Genomic DNA, 19,354 nt, shown 5'->3' with positions numbered 1-19,354 from the left:
TGCCTCAATCTTATAGGCCATGTCCAGTGTAACATTCAAGCTTTTAAAGTGGAAGTGCTCCTCTTCAGTGCACACAGTCTGTTTGGTGCAAGCCTGTACTCCCCAATAGGCAGCGGTGGGTAAGGTGGAGGATTCTGGTGCATCTTGACTGACTTTGTGGGCAATACAGGCTGCTGGTATGAGAGCACACTCCACCTTTGTGCTTAGCCAAAAGCTGTCTCAACGTGGGTCTTCTCGTCACTGATTCCCATAGTTGCTGCTAGAGGTTTTTCAATAATGCTAAAGTCTTTGAACGTGTCTTCCATCAGTAGCAAAGAGAGGTCTAGTGGGTCCCCAACCAAGCCCTTGTAGAGTGTACTCCTGTGAAAGAATGTATTAGTGTAATTAGTGTTAGTAATATTTGCAGGTTAGTGGCACCTATGGAATCTTTCTTTTATTTATGTGTGTGTGTGTGTGTGTGTGTGTGTGTGCATATGTAGACTGTATGATGCAGTAATTGCAATAGCATCTCACTACCTCACCTGACTCCTCCTTCCGTGAGTCGGTTCAGTCTTGGTTTGCTGATGACCGTTTTGTTTATTGGCCCAGGTTTCACTCCCTGACCAAAAAAAGGACAAACAACATACAATCTTAACAATAGGATTTAAATTATTGTCGACAATTATTGTCGCTTTACAATAATTACAAATACACATAACATAGAAACGATATATAACATACATATACGTACATATTAGGCCTAGAAATTGTGTCCAAACACTAACCGCGGTTCTGGGCTTGTGCCATTGCTGCTCGGTCTCAGTGCAGGTGTGGACAGGTGGCACAACCTGCACATTCACACAGGAAAGCAACTGTGTGGTTACACATTGCAGTGCCAGCTACACATGAGCACCGATTTGATGACAGGGTCCGAATCCCGAAGCACTATCTGCACAAAAGTATATGGAGAATTTGTTTTACAAACACTGACACAGATGTGAGTGTGGTTCAGCTTTAATGTATCATATCTGAGCAGTGGTTCAAAACAGATGCCACTGATTTGAGTAACAGTCTAGTTAGGTCGCTGGGGCAAGTTTGGCAACGACATTAATACAACAAACACAATAACAGAATTTGTTCATGCTGTAATGGAGGGATTTTTATAGGACGTATGAGTAATCCACTCTTACTTACTCCTACCCTGAGAGGCTTGATAAATACTGTCCCTGAACTGGAACATATTGAGAACCCGAACAGAACAACCGACCATCCCTAACGTTACTCTCAGGCTGTGGCTTCTCGTTTTTCCTCATAGATCTGTGACTAGCTGCCCTGATGCTGACAGCACCAGTCAGTCTGTCTTTGTTTGATACTGGTGAAAATAAAGTGCAAACGTGATTATGTAGGTAACATAACATGAGCTATCGCTAGCAGATACAAGCCTTCGTAGTCAAATATGTATGAGGAGGCGTAAATCAAGCTTAAATCCCTTGTGCACTTTGGTGGCAGGAGTTTTAGATGTCAACCTGCATATGCGATGGACATCAGATATGCTCATTTTGGGTAATTCCTGAAGGCATCTAGAGTAAAACAGTGCCATATCCAACGTAGCGCGGTACAGCAGACCTGAACCGGATGTGGTGAGACCTGTTTCGCAGAATGCAGTTGCGCATATAGCCTGTTACTGTAATATAAGTAATGTAATCTAGTTTGACTTCCATTCACTGAGCCTCCGCTGAAAACCTTTGAAAACCCCTGCTGTGGTGTATTGTTCCCCCTAGTGGAGCAAAATGCAACTACACCTCTAAATACCACATATGGTTTGAGTAGCACTATGGGTTACAAATATTCTTTAGTGCTACCAGAGTGAGAAAAGCAGGGTAATTGTAAATGGTCAGATTTTATTAATGGGTTATGGTTTGTGATTTCCCTGCATTCAACAATTTACAAGTACTGAAGCATAAAGTCAGGTGTTGTGTGTTCTGCAGTCAGACTTCAGCAGCGCCCTCACTCCACAGTCTGGTCCCAGGCTGACACCTGCTGGTGAGTGTGGGAAACTGCAATGGCAGTTTTTAAATAACAACAGCAGGAAGTAATGAAACAGGAAGGAACAAGCACAGTTAAAGCAAAGGGAAATAAAAACAGTCCTGTACATGTGTATATCTGTAGTATCTTGACTTTGAAATACTGTGTTTACAGAAATAACTCTAGTAGAGTACTACTAGAGTTTAGCTGGTAGGCACAGCTGAGTCCATCTGAGGACAGGGAGCTTCTGTAATACCATCACAGAGAAATCCACGTCCTCCGAGCGAGACTCCATTTTCCAAACCCAACGTGTGGAATCACATCAGCGATCCACCATGATCCTGAGCTCAGAAAGCTTCTGCTTCCGGTCTCTGCACGAACACTGAGGAGCTGCTCGTTGCTGTGATGAAAGAAGTCGTCACATGATGCAGCCCGTGTGTCACTCTCTGCCTCCCTCTCTGCCTCCCTCCCCCACCCGGCAGCCGCTGAAGGTTTCCGGGGGAGGGAAAAGGTCTTTTGTTGACTCTCCTTCAGCGCACCAATCCTGGCTGCCTGACGTAAAGGCTCTTTGCATAGATTTCCCATCAGCCCCGTGAGCTCCTCAGCAGGGCAGACGGGACCAAAGCGGAGTGAAACTAGGTCAGATTGGGTCTTGTTGGGTCACTGTAGGTACAGAGATCACAGTGAAGCACCCAGACCTCTGCTTACTTGTTTTTTTGTCCATACTACAGCCTTTTAGAGGCAGTTTTTCCCCTCCAGTCTCTGTATACTCTGCCACCCTGACTCTGACGGGTCCCCGGAGAGACGCCTATATATAGCAAACAGCGACAGGGGTTAGTTGTGTTACTCCGGTAGCACATATACTAAAATTGGAACGATACAGAGAAGATTAGCATGGCCCCTGCGCAAGGATGACACGCAAATTCGTGAAGCGTTCCTCATTTTCCACAAAGAACATAATTTTGGCGGAGCAGGATCTTTCTCTTTAGAAAAGGGCAAAAAAACAGCTAAAATATGGACTTTTGTAGCTTTACTGTGCTCAAGTGTGGCTCTAAAGCCTTTCTGTTGACTCTGTGGCAGAGAACAGATCCAGTTGCAGGACTCTGTCTGTAAGGAGGAAGGAACACACAGTAGCCCGATGCAAGTTCCACATAGAGATGTAAATTCATTAGAAATAATATAAAGTTCAATGTGAAGTGTTGGCAGAGATAAAGTCATTTCTTGGGTCTGAAACTTCCCATAAACTTTGAATTTTGATCAACTCTCATCAGCAATGTCGTCTAGAAAACATCCTGCAATGTTACATGAGCAGAATTCAAAGCCTCTCGGGGCGCCACAGACATTAGCGCGGCCCCCCCGACTAAAATTAGAACTAATGAATTGGAACGATAAGGAGAAGATTGGCGGGGCCCCTCTGACCGACTAAAGTAAGAACTAATAAATTGGAACGATAAGGAGAAGATTGGCGGGGCCCCTCTGACCGACTAAAGTAAGAACTAATAAATTGGAACGATACGGAGAAGATTGGCGGGGCCCCTCTGACCAACTAAACTTAGAACTAATTAATTGGAACGATACAGAGAAGAAAAGCTGAGAAGGTAAAGTAAAAAGCTGAGAAGGTAAGGTAAAAAGCTGAGAAGGTAAAGTAAAAAGCTGAGAAGGTAAAGTAAAAAGCTGAGAAGGTACAGTGGGTATGGAAAGTATTCAGACCCCTTTAAATTTTTCACTCTTTGTTCCATTGCAGCCATTTTCCAAAAATCAAAAAAGTTCATTTTATTTCTCAGTAATGTACACTCAGCACCCCATCTTGACAGAAAAAAACAGAAATGTAGAAATTTTTGCAAATTTATTAAAAAAGAAAAACTGAAATTTCACATGGTCATAAGTATTCAGACCCTTTGCTCAGTATTTAGTAGAAGCACCCTTTTGATCTAATACAGCCATGAGTCGTTTTGGGAAAGATGCAACAAGTTTTTCACATCTGGATTTGGGGATCCTCTGCCATTCCTCCTTGCAGATCCTCTCCAGTTCTGATGGTTGGATGGTAAACGTTGGTGGACAGCCATTTTCAGGTCTCTCCAGAGATGCTCAATTGGGTTTAAGTCAGGGCTCTGGCTGGGCCATTCAAGAACAGCCACGGAGTTGTTGTGAAGCCACTCCTTCGTTATTTTAGCGGTGCGCTTAGGGTCATTGTCTTGTTGGAAGGTAAACCTTCGGCCCAGTCTGAGGTCCAGAGCGCTCTGGAAAAGGTTTTCGTCCAGGATATCCCTGTACTTGGCCGCATTCATCTTTCCCTCGATTGCAACCAGTCGTCCTGTCCCTGCAGCTGAAAAACACCCCCACAGCATGATGCTGCCACCACCATGCTTCACTGTTGAGACTGTATTGGACAGGTGATGAGCAGTGCCTGGTTTTCTCCACACATACCGCTTAGAATTAAGGCCAAAAAGTTCTATCTTGGTCTCATCAGACCAGAGGCTCTTATTTATCACCATCTTGGAGTCCTTCAGGTGTTTTTTAGCAAACTCCATGCGGGCTTTCATGTGTCTTGCACTGAGGAGAGGCTTCCGTCGGGCCACTCTGCCATAAAGCCCCGACTGGTGGATTGCTGCAGTGATGGTTGACTTACTACAACTTTCTCCCATCTCCCGACTGCATCTCTGGAGTTCAGCCACAGTGACCTTTGGGTTCTTCTTTACCTCTCTCACCAAGGCTCTTCTCCCCCGATAGCTCAGTTTGGCCGGACGGCCAGCTCTAGGAAGGGTTCTGGTCGTCCCAAACGTCTTCCATTTGAGGATTATGGAGGCCACTGTGCTCTTAGGAACCTTACGTGCAGCAGAAATTTTTTTGTAACCTTGGCCAGATCTGTGCCTTGCCACAATTCTGTCTCTGAGCTCTTCAGGCAGTTCCTTTGACCTCATGATTCTCATTTGCTCTGACATGCACTGTGAGCTGTAAGGTCTTATATAGACAGGTGTGTGGCTTTCCTAATCAAGTCCAATCAGTATAATCAAACACAGCTGGACTCAAATGAAGGTGTAGAACCATCTCAAGGATGATCAGAAGAAATAGACAGCACCTGAGTTAAATATGAGTGTCACAGCAAAGGGTCTGAATACTTATGACCATGTGATATTTCAGTTTTTCTTTTTTAATAAATTTGCAAAAATTTCTACATTTCTGTTTTTTTCTGTCAAGATGGGGTGCTGAGTGTACATTACTGAGAAATAAAATGAACTTTTTTGATTTTTGGAAAATGGCTGCAATGAAACAAAGAGTGAAAAATTTAAAGGGGTCTGAACACTTTCCGTACCCACTGTAAGGTAAAAAGCTGAGGTGGTAAAGTAAAAAGCTGAGAAGGTAAAGTAAAAAGCTGAGAAGGTAAAGTAAAAAGCTGAGAAGGTAAGGTAAAAAGCTGAGAAGGTAAAGTAAAAAGCTGAGAAGGTAAAGTAAAAAGCTGAGAAGGTAAAGTAAAAAGCTGAGAAGGTAAAGTAAAAAGCTGAGAAGGTAAGGTAAAAAGCTGAGAAGGTAAAGTAAAAAGCTGAGAAGGTAAAGTAAAAAGCTGAGAAGGTAAGGTAAAAAGCTGAGGTGGTAAAGTAAAAAGCTGAGAAGGTAAAGTAAAAAGCTGAGAAGGTAAAGTAAAAAGCTGAGAAGGTAAAGTAAAAAGCTGAGAAGGTAAAGTAAAAAGCTGAGAAGGTAAGGTAAAAAGCTGAGAAGGTAAAGTAAAAAGCTGAGAAGGTAAAGTAAAAAGCTGAGGTGGTAAAGTAAAAAGGAGTAAAAAGAACTCTTTGCTACAACTGCTCAGTTTGCATCTCAAGATATTACAGAACAGAAATAATAGAAAGAGGGTGTGATGATAAATAGTACTAGTGAATTAAATACTAACAGGTACTCGTACATACAATCCTTAAATCCTACAGTATTGAGAGTATTGAAGCAGTAAGATTGCACATGTCAGGTATTGAACCAGTAACTGACAGAGTTTGACTCTCTGTCGGAGGACTTCCTGTGTGCCTGCAGAGCGCAAAGGATATTAAAGGACAGTACCCACCCCGCTGCATTCTGGGAAGAGATCTACGACCGCTTTTACATTAATGTATATTGTCTGTGACGTAGCAGAGGGGCGTTACAAATCAGCCCTCTACCTTCAAATCCACACGGTAACTTCAGCAAACGACAGGAAGTACCAGCATCTGATTTTATTACAAAACAAACATCATGTCACATAATAATAATAACAACAACTGCAGTAAACACGCAGCGTCCTGTCCGTCAGGAGGGGGGAGGGGTCATCCTGCAGAGCTGTCACTCAGCCTGCTGCCGCTGACTTCCTTCCACTGGAGAAGCTGATTGGACAAACTCTCCACCTCCGCCACCTGAGCCAGTAACTGGGCGAGAGAGGTGTCCTGATACAGAGAGAGAGAGAGACGATCAGGTGGAAAAGGTTTTACATGCTGAGAATAAAAACGTCCACACGAGACAGAAAGACAAACGTTGATGTTTCCTGGCAGCATGACGGCACGTTATATTGGTCTACAGTGAGGTCATGTGACTGACCAGCTGAGCGAGGCGGTCTCCGGCGGCGGGACGGCTGCGGACCGAGCTCAGCTTCTCCTCCAGAGTCTCTATGAAGTCCAGCAGCATCTTCACAGCGTCCAGCACAAACCTGAAACACCACAAACTCAAACATTACAAACTGGGGACGTACTGGTGTTCTGTCTGTCCAGTTTATTATCCGGGCCCTGGACCCAGTCTGGGTCTGATCCAGGACCAGCCAGAACCATAGACGCCTCTCCAGAAGCCGAGCGGCAGGTAGAACTCTGCGTCCAGTAGTTGGTTTAACTGGAGTTGCTGTGCGTTGGCAGAGCACTGAGGAAATCTGGAATCAACTTCAGTGTTTTAGGGACTCTGTGGCCTGATTAAGACGTGAAGGTGCAGCTGCTTATCGGGTCCACTGTAATAAAAACAACACCTGTGCAGGTCAGCCTGGACGGGCAGGTTGGCGCGGCCCAGCGGTCTCATCAGCCTCTGCCTCAGGCTGGTCTGCTCCTTCAGCAGGTCCTGCAGGTGGCCGCAGAACATCTGCATCATCTGGAAACGCCGAGCTGCAGGAGAGAAGAGGAGCCAACATCAACGTCTGACCAGAATCTGACCAGGTGTCGTGTTCAGACCCGAACCGGCAGCACGTGACTTCCTGTCTGAGAGCCCACTGCTTCCTGTCGGTAAATCTGTTCAGTGATTTACCGACAGGTTAGACAGGCAGAGTTTGGGTCAGCAGGACGGCGTCTGTGGGCCCGAGTCAGAATACAGGGTGATGAAGGAACATGTGACCCGGTGCAGCAGCGGGTGAGGAGATACGATCACCGCTGGTTCGAGTCTGAACAAGAAGAAACATCAGAGGAGAACATCAGACCGATCTCTCAGCTTGACGTCTGCAGCAGAAGCACTCACCGAGGTAGAATCCGTGCGCGACGTCGGCGCTCTCCTTCTCCTGCCTCAGCAGCTCCAGCTGCAGCTGCAGCTGCAACAGAGACACAGACACGTCTTTAATAAGAGGAGACGCTTCACAGCGACCTGCAGACCAACTGAAGTCTGTGTGAACAGCTGATCTTTGTGGTGACGTCATCGTACTGATGTCAGTGTCATAGCGTCCGACGTCGTGAAGGAGCAGCGTCGCTCTTACAGACCAGATAAAGACTCAGTAAGAAATATTTCACCTTTTATCTTAGATTATATTAAACCTCTCGTTGAAGTGGATTTAGATTAGAGACGTCACGAGAACTTTGGTACCAAACTCTCGTGTTGCTCAGTACCGTCAGTCAGGATCGCTCATTTCCTGTTTCACATATCACCTGTGTTTTCTTGACAAAACGTGGTTTGGAGACCGGCGTCTGGTGACTCAGCCGCTGTCAGCTCCTGTAGTGTGCGACCCTTCTGTCACCCATCAGTCACGCAGTGTGAACGCCACGACGACTTCAAGACTCCCGTCACAAGACGGCAAGTTGTGTGGTGTGAACGGCACGCTGAAAGTCCTGTAGTCTGCACGAGCCTTTAGTTTTAGTGATTAGTGGCCTGTTTCGATCCAATAAACGATCATTTCTTCACATTTCTGTTAAATAAAAAAGTTCATTTTACACACCTGACAGTAAGAAAGTCTGACATGTCAGTGCAGCAAGATTTATAATTTAACACCGTAACTCTGACCTAAGCAAATCGAACTGACAACAAACGAGTATGTCTTCCATAGAACATAAATTCAAAATAAAGTATTAAACAAAACAAAGCGTACATCCCTCAGGCTCCGCCCACATGGATCAACATGACGTCATGAGCAGGGGCTTAAAGCGCCGTTTGGTTCTTATCAGCTAAATTATCGGCCAAAAGTTCATTTTCCGATTCTGATAATGAAAATATGGCCGATAATTTAACGGACTGACGATCATCGTGCATCTCTAGTTCGTTTGGCGGCGGTCAGCTTCAGCAGCTCCGTGTCAGAACCCGGATTTCTCCCAGTTCTGTTCTGACGTTTCAGTTTGATCACCTGAAAATCACCAGAGACGACGATGCAGCATTTCAAACATCGATACCTGTTTTGTTTTTCCTGGACATCCTCTCTCTCTCTCAGCTCTTATTGTTCATGATGTTTAAAAATGGCAAAGTGCATGATGGGATTCATTGTTTTGTTTTGTTACCGTGGTTTCGAGTTTTACTGGAGTCGGAATCAACTACTAAATTTCCCTACTTTAGATTTTATGTTCCTTTGTGCAGACGGATCCAGGAGTTTAAACCCGGTCCGGCTTCAGCAGGTGAGTCAGACCTGAGACACGGCACCTCTGGAGACACAGTTCAGTACTTCAAGGTCTGGAAAAACAGACTCGTCCCAGACCTGGACACAGGAAGTGACATCACACTGAAGCGTACCTCGTGCAACTGTCTGCGCGTTCTGGTTCGCTGTTCAGCCTCGTGCAGGTGAGAAGAGAAGGCGGGGCTCAGCCTGGAGGAGGCGGCGTCTACTTCCTCCTGAGGACAGAACACTTTGTTAGGAGAACATCTGGTTCCCAGAACTCCTGAGACCTCCGGCCTCACGTCTCTATGTGCCGACACACCTGGACCCTGTTCTGACCTCACGTCTCTATGTGCCGACACACCTGGACCCTGTTCTGGCCTCACGTCTCTATGTGCCGACACACCTGGACTCTGTTCTGACCTCACGTCTCTATGTGCCGACACACCTGGACCCTGTTCCGACCTCACGTCTCTATGTGCCGACACACCTGGACCCTGTTCTGACCTCACGTCTCTATGTGCCGACACACCTGGACTCTGTTCTGACCTCACGTCTCTATGTGCCGACACACCTGGACCCTGTTCTGGCCTCACGTCTCTATGTGCCGACACACCTGGACCCTGTTCTGACCTCACGTCTCTATGTGCCGACACACCTGGACCCTGTTCTGGCCTCACGTCTCTATGTGCCGACACACCTGGACCCTGTTCTGACCTCACGTCTCTATGTGCCGACACACCTGGACCCTGTTCTGACATCACGTCTTTATGTGCCGACACACCTGGACCCTGTTCTGACCTCACGTCTCTATGTGCCGACACACCTGGACCCTGTTCTGACCTCACGTCTCTATGTGCCGACACACCTGGACTCTGTTCTGACCTCACGTCTTTATGAGCCGACACACCTGGACCCTGTTCTGACCTCACGTCTCTATGTGCCGACACACCTGGACTCTGTTCCGGCCTCACGTCTCTATGAGCCGACACACCTGGACCCTGTTCTGACTTCACGTCTTTATGTGCTGACTCACCTGGACCCTGTTCTGACCTCACGTCTCTATGTGCCGACACACCTGGACTCTGTTCCGGCCTCACGTCTCTATGTGCCGACACACCTGGACCCTGTTCTGACCTCACGTCTCTATGTGCCGACACACCTGGACCCTGTTCCGGCCTCACGTCTCTATGTGCCGACACACCTGGACCCTGTTCCGGCCTCACGTCTCTATGTGCCGACACACCTGGACCCTGTTCCGGCCTCACGTCTCTATGTGCCGACACACCTGGACCCTGTTCTGACCTCACGTCTTATGTGCCGACACACCTGGACCCTGTTCTGACCTCACGTCTCTATGTGCCGACACACCTGGACCCTGTTCTGACCTCACGTCTTATGTGCCGACACACCTGGACCCTGTTCTGACCTCACGTCTCTATGTGCCGACACACCTGGACCCTGTTCTGACCTCACGTCTTTATGTGCCGACACACCTGGACTCTGTTCCGGCCTCACGTCTCTATGTGCCGACACACCTGGACCCTGTTCCGACCTCACGTCTCTATGTGCCGACACACCTGGACCCTGTTCCGGCCTCACGTCTCTATGTGCCGACACACCTGGACCCTGTTCTGACCTCACGTCTCTATGTGCCGACACACCTGGACCCTGTTCTGGCCTCACGTCTCTATGTGCCGACACACCTGGACCCTGTTCCGGCCTCACGTCTCTATGTGCCGACACACCTGGACCCTGTTCTGACCTCACGTCTCTATGTGCCGACACACCTGGACCCTGTTCTGACCTCACGTCTCTATGTGCCGACACACCTGGACCCTGTTCCGGCCTCACGTCTCTATGTGCCGACACACCTGGACCCTGTTCCGGCCTCACGTCTCTATGTGCCGACACACCTGGACCCTGTTCCGACCTCACGTCTCTATGTGCCGACACACCTGGACCCTGTTCTGACCTCACGTCTCTATGTGCCGACACACCTGGACCCTGTTCTGGCCTCACGTCTTTATGAGCCGACACACCTGGACCCTGTTCTGACCTCACGTCTCTATGTGCCGACACACCTGGACCCTGTTCCGACCTCACGTCTTTATGAGCCGACACACCTGGACCCTGTTCTGGCCTCACGTCTCTATGTGCCGACACACCTGGACCCTGTTCCGGCCTCACGTCTCTATGTGCCGACACACCTGGACCCTGTTCTGACCTCACGTCTCTATGTGCCGACACACCTGGACCCTGTTCTGGCCTCACGTCTCTATGTGCCGACACACCTGGACCCTGTTCTGACCTCACGTCTCTATGTGCCGACACACCTGGACCCTGTTCTGGCCTCACGTCTCTATGTGCCGACACACCTGGACCCTGTTCCGACCTCACGTCTCTATGTGCCGACACACCTGGACCCTGTTCTGACCTCACGTCTCTATGTGCCGACACACCTGGACCCTGTTCTGGCCTCACGTCTCTATGTGCCGACACACCTGGACCCTGTTCTGACCTCACGTCTCTATGTGCCGACACACCTGGACCCTGTTCTGACCTCACGTCTCTATGTGGTCACTTGAAGCGGGTTTTATGTTTTGTTAGATACAAGTGACCAACACAGTTTCCTGTGTGCAGATGGATCCAGGTGTTTAAACCCGGTCAGGATTCAGCAGGTGAGTGTCTCTAGCATTGATGTTAGAACACACCTGAGACATGGCACCTCTGGAGACACATCTGGCCAACAGGCTGGCAGCTGGAGTCACTGAGGACAGAGATGGATCCAACTGATGCATCTGAAACACAGAGACAGGACATGTTTACAGACTAGAACCTGGACCTGTGTGGTTCTGTACACAGCCGAACTGAAGGCTCGTTTCTAAGGACTCCAAATCTACCTGGACGTCCTTCCTAAAGCTCTCTGTGTTGGACACAGAGCGAGATCCACTCTAACTTGTTTAAAATTTAAACGGTATTTTGTTGGAAACGGCGCGGCGGGAACCAGAAAACTGTGGTTTTCTCGATAAACAGCGACTCCGTTAGCAGAAATGTTGCTGAACACAGAAGCACAAAGAGTTCATAACCAGTTTTTATTTGTTCTTACCGTTTCTGAAGTCTTTCTAAACCTCTGTGGAACGAGAACAACAATAACAACAACTGAGCCCGCCCGACGGTTCGTCTTCTTCTTCTTCTTCTTCTTCTCGGCGGCAGCAGCCTCAGTGTCGCGCTGCTGCCCCCTCTGGACTCAGCTGACTCCTACAGGTTTGAAGTTGATATAAATAAATACTAATCCAAACCCCCTAAAATGTTTGAACACAAACCCGGAGTAATGCACGTGTAAATATCTGCCATTGTTTTTTCTTTACTCATATAATTGTTTTATAACTTGTGTTTATTCCATATTTATATATTTTTACATTTATTTATGTCACCTGTTTACGTTAATGTGTAAAATCCATAGACTGGATATAAAAAGGTAAAATCCTCTAAACTACTTTCTGATTCTGAATCTGATGTTCATTGACAAACGCAGAGGGAAAGTGCGCATGCCCCACAAATAAAGTGACGTAGCCTCTCTCCGCCGCTCCCATTGGCTGTCACAGCCGGGGCGCAGCAGCTGCTCCTGCAGGATCGGGGCGTCCACTCCGTCACCTTTTCACTTTAACCCACAAGTTTAATCCTCATTTCATACAGTCCGTGGTTTGATCAGAAGGTTCCGGAGGCGGAAGGCGCCATTTTAAAGTTCGCTCTGCTGTAAGTAAACCCGCCGTGTTAGCTGTTAGCTGCGTGTTAGCTGTGTTTACATGGAGGCTAGCAGTTAGCTGCTGTGCTAACGAAGCTTCGGATAGTAAACAATGAGTTCGGTTCTGTTTATGGTTCTGTGAGCTGCTGGGCTGTTTGCCAGCGAGCTAAACAAACCAACAGTGTTCAAAGTGTTTGTACTTTTGTCTCATGAGCTAGGCTACTAACGAGCTAACGTAGCTAGCTCCCACAGCCTGTTGCTGATGGATCTGTCCTCTGCAGGGATTCACCATCTGATCCTGATTAACACCGACCCGGGAGGAGGAGGAGGAGGAGGAGGAGCAGCGGTCAGCTGATCCCACATCCTGTTTGGATGTGAACTCTGTCATTAGCTTCACTTTAGGTTTTACTGCTGTGGGTCGATAGTGGAGCTGCAGAGTTTGTGTCCTCAGTCAGATCAGTTAGGTGGAGTCAGACAGACACAGAGACAGGTAGGAGGACAGACAGGGGTACCTGATGGGGAACAGTGCGCTGAAGTCTCACCTGGAGACCTCCCAGAAGACGGGGGTGTTCCAGCTGACGGCGAAGGGTCTGCAGGAGGTGAGAGACACACCTGTTCACGAAGTCGTCCTGTTTCCAGTGAAAACACTCAGAACCCAGGGTCACAGCAGGTGAACTATGGTGGTCAAAACACAGCAGCCGGCAGAGCCACGAGGCGTTCAAAGACCAGAGAAATACAGTAAAATCAGCATGAAAGCAGCTGGCGTGTCTCACGTTCAAAGCCTGCAGGAAGAAAACAGATTATTACATCTGGCGCTGCAGCCTGTAATCGATTAGTCGTGAAATATTCAATTAATCATCATCTCTTTTGATTATCGATTAATCAGTTTGAGTCTTTTGTTGTTACTGTGAATATTTCCTGGTTTCTTTGCTCCTCTGTGACGGTAAACTAAATCTCTTTGTGGACAAAACAAACATCTGAGGACGTTCATCATTTTCTGTTCCGTTTATCTGCAGGTTAGTGGACACGTAATATAATCGTTAATTGCAGTCTAATTACATAACAGACATGTCAGCAGATTTAGTTATTGTAGCTGTTGCACATGAATTTGATTGTAGTGTCGGTTTCACACAGAAGGGAATTTTAACCACGTGGCACCTGCCACAAATAACAAACCCAAAATAAATCAGTAAAATCTCCTCAACCATCAGGCCTAGATGCAAAACTCTGGTCTCCTTTCAAAGGTCAGAAGCTGAGGAACATAAATCCTTTGTATATTAACATATTTGTTTTACCATTACAGAGTACATGGAGATGAAATACAGAAAAAATATATTTTCATCCTCGCCTGGTAAAAAAAGTTCAATTTTAACTCAATAAACCATCATGAGGTCGATTATAATAGAACTGAACATCTTCTAATCCACCTGGAATTAGTGATGGGCAGCGGGGCTTTGTGAAACACTGAAACGTTTGAAGCAGTTGTGTCGGGGCTTCGAAACACTTGGACGCCCGTCTCCACGGCGACACCTACTGGTCACTTTTGATATGGACACATGTTGGTTTCACTGAAACTATGACTGAGCTGCGTTTCCAGTTTAAACGCCTCATCAACACATGACCAACAGGATTAGGAGAAATCACCACACAACAAACACACACACGCTTTCAGATGGTCAGAGGCAGCAGATGGAGATCGCAACAAAAGTGTGTTTAAATAAAACTCATCTGTATTAAGTAATCAGTCATTTAGCGACGCTTTTCTCAAAAGCAAACCACAATTGCTCTGTCAGAGGGCGCAGCTTTGGAGCAACTAGAGGTGAAGTACTCAGGGACACGTATCACAGTGGGAATCGAACCCACGTCTCTCACACTAAAGGCATGTCTTAACCACTACCCTTCCCCATTTTCACAATCGAAATACCTTATTGGTGAATTCTTTGTGCAGATACTCGCAAGGCATCAAAGGAATAGAAATACTAGGTAGCTGAAGTTAGTGAGTAGAGAATATGATAAAGTGTGTGTGTGTGTATATATATATATATATATATATATATATATATATATATATATATATATATAAGGACTTCTTCAGTTCTGAACTGTAATGGGTTAAAAATCGATCACCTGCAGATCCGGTACCACTTGGTTAAGTTTGCTATCCATTAATCATGCGAGTTTAATTACTAGCCTACTCACACACACACAACGCAAATCAACACAACCAGCCTTTACTGCAGCCGTGTGAACCCAAAACAAACATTTAGCTGTAATTTAGTTTCAGTAAACGGATCAAACTGAAATAACGAGGTCATGATGCCGATCTGTTCAACATGTGACTTCCTGCTCTGTCAGGTCTGCCAGCCAGATGATGAGCACACAGCTTTTAAAATGCTGGTTTTCTGAATGGAGTTTGGATCCATCAGGGCTGCGCTAACTTCTATCATAGTAAAGCACAACAACAGCTGGAATCAATTAGCAAACAGATTTTCAACAAGTCTCTACCAGCGTTAAATACATTTAGTTATACATGCAGATTAGGGCTGCAGCTATCCGAAGCTTCGGCGCCTCCCCCCCGACGCCCAGTTAACGCCTGACTGTGAGGTCACAACTCATGGCCCAAAAAGGACAAAGACAAACGCACGTGGTCACATTTTCAGCTGAGGACTGCAGTTTTACTTTGGCTTCAACTCAACAATCAGTCAGGATTTCAGCTAAATGCTAAAGTTGCTGTTAGCTTGTCTGTGGTCCGCTGGCAGAACACCGGCTGCTTTCTGAGGCGCCGTCGTGCTGTTGCCGAGGCAACAAAAGTTTGGTTTTACGGTGGACGGACGGTGACATTACAGAGTTGTTTTCTTTAGCTTGAAATAATCCCAGACTTTGAATCCTTTCAGCCCTGCTGTAGAGAATGAAGCAGCTGAATGATTAAGGACAGAGAAAAACCCGTATTGGTCGACCCACAATAACGCCAACTGGTTCTGTCGTTAACTGAGCTGCAGGTTAAACCCAGAACTCGTCGCTGCTCGTTGTTCCTGCGGCGGTTTAAGCTTCAGCTGTTCGCCCGTGTGCTTGCGTCAGAGGTCAAAGGTCACTCTGTCCCTGTTTCAGTTTCCGGAGGAGCTGCAGAGACTCACCGGCAACCTGCGGACGGTGGATCTGTCCGGGAACAAGATCGAGGTTCTTCCTGCCGCCGTCGGAAACTTCCTGCAGCTCAAGAGTCTGACGCTCAACTCCAACAGACTCAGTGAGTGTTTGATGCGTGAGGTCACCGCGTGGAGCGAGTCATTGATCCGTTTACGTCATCCATTACTTCATGGAAATAAATGTCCTCACAAGAGAAATGTAGACCTGATGTGTGCTTCTGTCCTCAGACTGCATCCCCCCCGAGATCTCCAAGCTCAAGAAGCTGGAGACTCTGAGTCTGAATGGAAACCAGATCCAGCAGCTGCCCCCCACTCTGGGCCAGCTCAAAGCTCTGCGGACCCTCAACCTGTCCGGGAACCAGATCTCCGAGTTCCCCGCCGGACTGGGAACCCTGAGGCATTTGGACCTGCTGGACCTGTCCCGCAACCAGATCCGCATCGTCCCCGCAGAGGTGTCGGAGCTGCAGGCCATTGAGATCAACCTGAACCAGAACCAGGTACAGCAGGTCCATCGTTTCACAACTGACTTCTATAAAAATGATAAAAGAGAGGATGAATTTCTGCTTCAGACTGTTCCTCTCCTCCAGATCTCCGTGCTGTCGGCGGAGGTGTCTCGCTGTCCCCGTCTGAAGGTCCTGCGCCTGGAGGAGAACTGCCTGGAGCTGTCCTCCATCCCGCAGTCCGTCCTGAAGGACTCCCAGGTGTCTCTGTTCTCTCTGGAGGGAAACCTGTTCGAGGTGAAGAATCTCAGAGACCTGGAGGGATACGACAAGGTCAGGACCACTTCCTGTCATGCTGCATTCAGGGCCTGTGGGACATTATACACTACAGCAGCTGCTTAATATCCATCAGTAATACTGGTCTCTGGTGGTCTCTGGTGGTCTCTGATGGTCTCTGTTCTTTCCTCCTCAGTACATGGAGCGTTTCACGGCCACCAAGAAGAAGTTTGCCTGAAGACGCTCAATGACGAGTCTGAGCCTCAGTGCGTCACCTGGAGGCGGAGTCAGCCAAGACCCCACCCACCACAGCTTCTTCTTCTGCTGCTAAAAACAGACCTCACACAGCCGGGACAGTCCTCCTAACAGCCCCCCCACCCCCACCCAGGCTGCTGGACTGCGACAAAGTGGGTCATTAGTCATATAACAAAGACCTGCTAACAGACACTAAGACACAGACAGACAGACAGAGAGAGAGACAAAGACACAGAGAGAGAAAGACAAAGACAGAGAGAGAGAGAGACAAAGACACCGAGAGAGAGAGACAAAGACGCCGAGAGAGAGAGAGAGAGAGACACCGAGAGAGAGAGAGACAGAGACCAAGAGAAAGACACAAAGAGAGAGAGACAGACTAAGAGACCACGAGAGACAGAGAGAAACAAAGACACAAAGAGACAGAGACAAAGAGACCAAGAGAAAGACAGAGAGAGAGACAAAGACACCGAGAGAGAGAGACAAAGACACCGAGAGAGAGAACAAGACACCGAGAGAGAGACAAAGACACCGAGAGAGAGAGACAAAGACACCGAGAGAGAGAGAGACAGAGACACCGAGAGAGAGACAGAGACAGAGACCAAGAGAAAGACACAAAGAGAGAGAGACAGACTAAGAGACCACGAGAGACAGAGAGAAACAAAGACACAAAGAGACAGAGACAAAGAGACCAAGAGAAAGACAGAGAGAGACAAAGACACCGAGAGAGAGACAAAGACACCGAGAGAGAGAGACAAAGACACCGAGAGAGAGAGACAAAGACACCGAGAGAGAGAGACAAAGAGAGAGACAGAGAGAGACAAAGAGAGAGAGAGAGAGACAAAGACACAGAGACCGAGAGAGAGAGACAAAGAGACCGAGAGAGAGAGACAAAGACCAAGAGAAAGACACAAAGAGAGACAAAGAGACCAAGAGAAAGACAGAGAGAGAGACAAAGACACAGAGAGAGAGACAAAGACAAGAGAAAGACAAAGACACACAGAGAGAGAGACAAAGACAAGAGAAAGACAAAGACACAGAGAGAGAGAGAGAGAGAGAGAGATAGATAAAGACAAGAGAAAGACAAAGACAGAGAGAGATAGACAGAGAGAGAGACAAAGACACAGAGACAAAGACACAGAGAGAGAGAGAGAGACAAAGACACAGAGACAAAGACACAGACAGATAGAGAGAGACAGACAAAGACACAAAGAGAGAGACAAAGACACAGAGAGAGAGAGATATAGAGAGAGACAAAGACACAGAGACAGATAGAGAGAGAGACAGACAAAGACACAAAGAGAGAGACAAAGACAGACACAGAGAGACAAAGACACAGAGAGACAAAGACACAGAGAGACAAAGACAGACACAGAGACAAAAAAGAGACAGACAAAGACACAGAGAAAGAGACTGAGAGAGAGATACAGAGAGACAGAGACAGACAAAGACAGAGAAAAAGACAGAGAGAGATGCAGAGAGAGACAAAGAGACAGAGAGAGACACAGAGAAATAAAAAGAGACAGACAGACAGACAAAGAAACAGAGAGAGAGAGAAAGAGACAGAGAGACAGACACACACAGTAAAGCTGTAAAGAGAGAAGGAACCGACTCTGGAACTCAGAGGTTGGTTCTGACTCTGCTCTTGGACGTTTGTCTCTCTAGATGTCTTCAGAGGACACTTTAACCTCTGTGAGGAAGCTAAACTTTCTCTCTGAGTGCAGGTGAAGACTCCGGCGGGTTGAACCTGTTATAATGAAGGTTAAACTCTGGAGCTCGCTTCCACTGGAAGAACAAAAAACGATTGCTGAGTTTGTTTAATCTGATCTGAGTTCAGTTTGTTCGTCTGTCACTTTAAATGATGTGAATAATGAGCAGAGTTCAGTCAGTGGACGAAGAGGAGGATTCTGGGACTGGATCTAACAGTCTGATCATTTCGCATCAAACATGTCGATCTTATGTTGTCTGTGAACGCTGACTTCCTGTCTGTGAACGCTGACTTCCTGTCTGTGTACGCTGACTTCCTGTCTGTGTACGCTGACTTCCTGTCTGTGAACGCTGACTTCCTGTCTGTGAACGCTGACTTCCTGTCTGTGAACGCTGACTTCCTGTCTGTGTACGCTGACTTCCTGTCTGTGAACGCTGACTTCCTGTCTGCTGCATGTTTTAATGTTTTTGTGTTTCCTTATTTAACCTGCATGACGTCTTTTGTGTTTTTCAGGATAACATACTAAAATCTGCAGATCTTCAGTGGAAAGAAGTATTAGCAGCAGAATGGGTTCATTTAATTTAATGGGTTTTTATTATTCATTTCCGTCTGATCTCTTTAACAAAGTTTCATCTGGAACAATAAAGATTTTATAAGCTGATCACGTGGTTCACTTTTTCATTTGGAAAGAAACTAAAGCTGTCAGATAAAAGCGTAATGAAACAATAATATTAATATAAATAATCATAGTCGTTGCAGCAGAGGCTGTCGAGCAGGAACACGGGGGCAGCAGGTGACCCGCAACCACAGATCCAGACTCCACAACTCCAGAGCCAGAAACACCTGCAGGAAGTGACAGGAGGAGAGAGGAGAGAGACGAGAAAGCACAAGACTACCAGAAAGGGGAGAAGTTGTGTTAGTAACATACAATAATGGGATGAGGTTGCATACAGAGGGAGAGAAAGTAGAGGAGAGAGGAGCTCAGTGCATCATGGGAAA

General features: G+C 47.1%; 2 protein-coding genes and 1 non-coding gene across 5 annotated transcripts; 2 read left to right on the top strand and 1 right to left on the bottom strand.

Moving 5' to 3' along the window:
• Positions 1-2,844: 2,844 nt before the first annotated feature.
• LOC119911072 lies at positions 2,845-2,950 on the top strand. Its single transcript, XR_005445771.1, has one exon. It is a non-coding gene; the product is annotated as a U6 spliceosomal RNA (small nuclear RNA).
• Positions 2,951-6,188: 3,238 nt separating this feature from the next.
• On the bottom strand, positions 6,189-12,047 carry haus2 (HAUS augmin like complex subunit 2). The gene is made up of 7 exons (XM_038729191.1): positions 11,898-12,047; positions 11,503-11,589; positions 8,926-9,024; positions 7,456-7,525; positions 6,977-7,109; positions 6,562-6,670; positions 6,189-6,410 (listed from the first exon to the last, which is right to left on the bottom strand). Exons 2-7 carry the CDS (start codon positions 11,587-11,589, stop codon positions 6,294-6,296), a joined length of 615 nt encoding a protein of 204 aa, XP_038585119.1. The 5' UTR covers positions 11,898-12,047; the 3' UTR covers positions 6,189-6,293.
• A 326-nt stretch (positions 12,048-12,373) lies between these two features.
• Positions 12,374-19,016, top strand: LOC119910531 (leucine-rich repeat-containing protein 57-like). Of its 3 annotated transcripts, XR_005445639.1 has the most exons (7): positions 12,374-12,547; positions 12,818-13,135; positions 15,645-15,780; positions 15,908-16,176; positions 16,249-16,452; positions 16,592-16,802; positions 18,869-19,016. XR_005445639.1 is itself a non-coding variant. In XM_038729189.1 (6 exons), exons 2-6 carry the CDS (start codon positions 13,052-13,054, stop codon positions 16,631-16,633), a joined length of 735 nt encoding a protein of 244 aa, XP_038585117.1. In that variant the 5' UTR covers positions 12,374-12,547; positions 12,818-13,051; the 3' UTR covers positions 16,634-16,883. The 3 variants fall into 3 exon arrangements, 2 of the variants coding, with proteins under 2 accessions (XP_038585117.1, XP_038585118.1); XM_038729189.1 differs by lacking the exon at positions 18,869-19,016 and having other exon boundaries at positions 16,592-16,883; XM_038729190.1 differs by lacking the exon at positions 18,869-19,016 and having other exon boundaries at positions 12,380-12,547; positions 16,267-16,452; positions 16,592-16,883.
• The last annotated feature ends 338 nt before the right edge of the window (positions 19,017-19,354 follow it).

The sequence above is a fragment of the Micropterus salmoides genome, unplaced genomic scaffold, assembly GCF_014851395.1.
Source record: "Micropterus salmoides isolate LMB-PRFRI ecotype aquatic unplaced genomic scaffold, ASM1485139v1 Ms_hic_scaffold_19, whole genome shotgun sequence".
In the NCBI taxonomy this organism is placed as follows: domain Eukaryota; kingdom Metazoa; phylum Chordata; class Actinopteri; order Centrarchiformes; family Centrarchidae; genus Micropterus; species Micropterus salmoides.
The sequence above is the reverse complement of the archived record's forward strand: the minus strand, read 5'-3'. Positions and strand labels throughout refer to the sequence as shown.

Excerpts from the sequence above, each read along its gene's own strand:
- haus2 (XM_038729191.1), bottom strand. The coding sequence starts at position 11,589 with ATGCATCAGTTGGATCCATCTCTGTCCTCAGTGACTCCAGCTGCCAGC. Across the intron at positions 9,025-11,502 it reads CCAGAGGTGCCATGTCTCAG|GAGGAAGTAGACGCCGCCTC; the intron begins GTGTGTTCTAAC and ends TTCTGTCCTCAG. Across the intron at positions 7,526-8,925 it reads CGCGCAGACAGTTGCACGAG|CTGCAGCTGCAGCTGGAGCT; the intron begins GTACGCTTCAGT and ends TCTCTGTTGCAG.
- LOC119910531 (XM_038729189.1), top strand. The coding sequence starts at position 13,052 with ATGGGGAACAGTGCGCTGAAGTCTCACCTGGAGACCTCCCAGAAGACG. Across the intron at positions 15,781-15,907 it reads GCTCAACTCCAACAGACTCA|ACTGCATCCCCCCCGAGATC; the intron begins GTGAGTGTTTGA and ends TTCTGTCCTCAG. Across the intron at positions 16,177-16,248 it reads TCAACCTGAACCAGAACCAG|ACTGTTCCTCTCCTCCAGAT; the intron begins GTACAGCAGGTC and ends TTTCTGCTTCAG.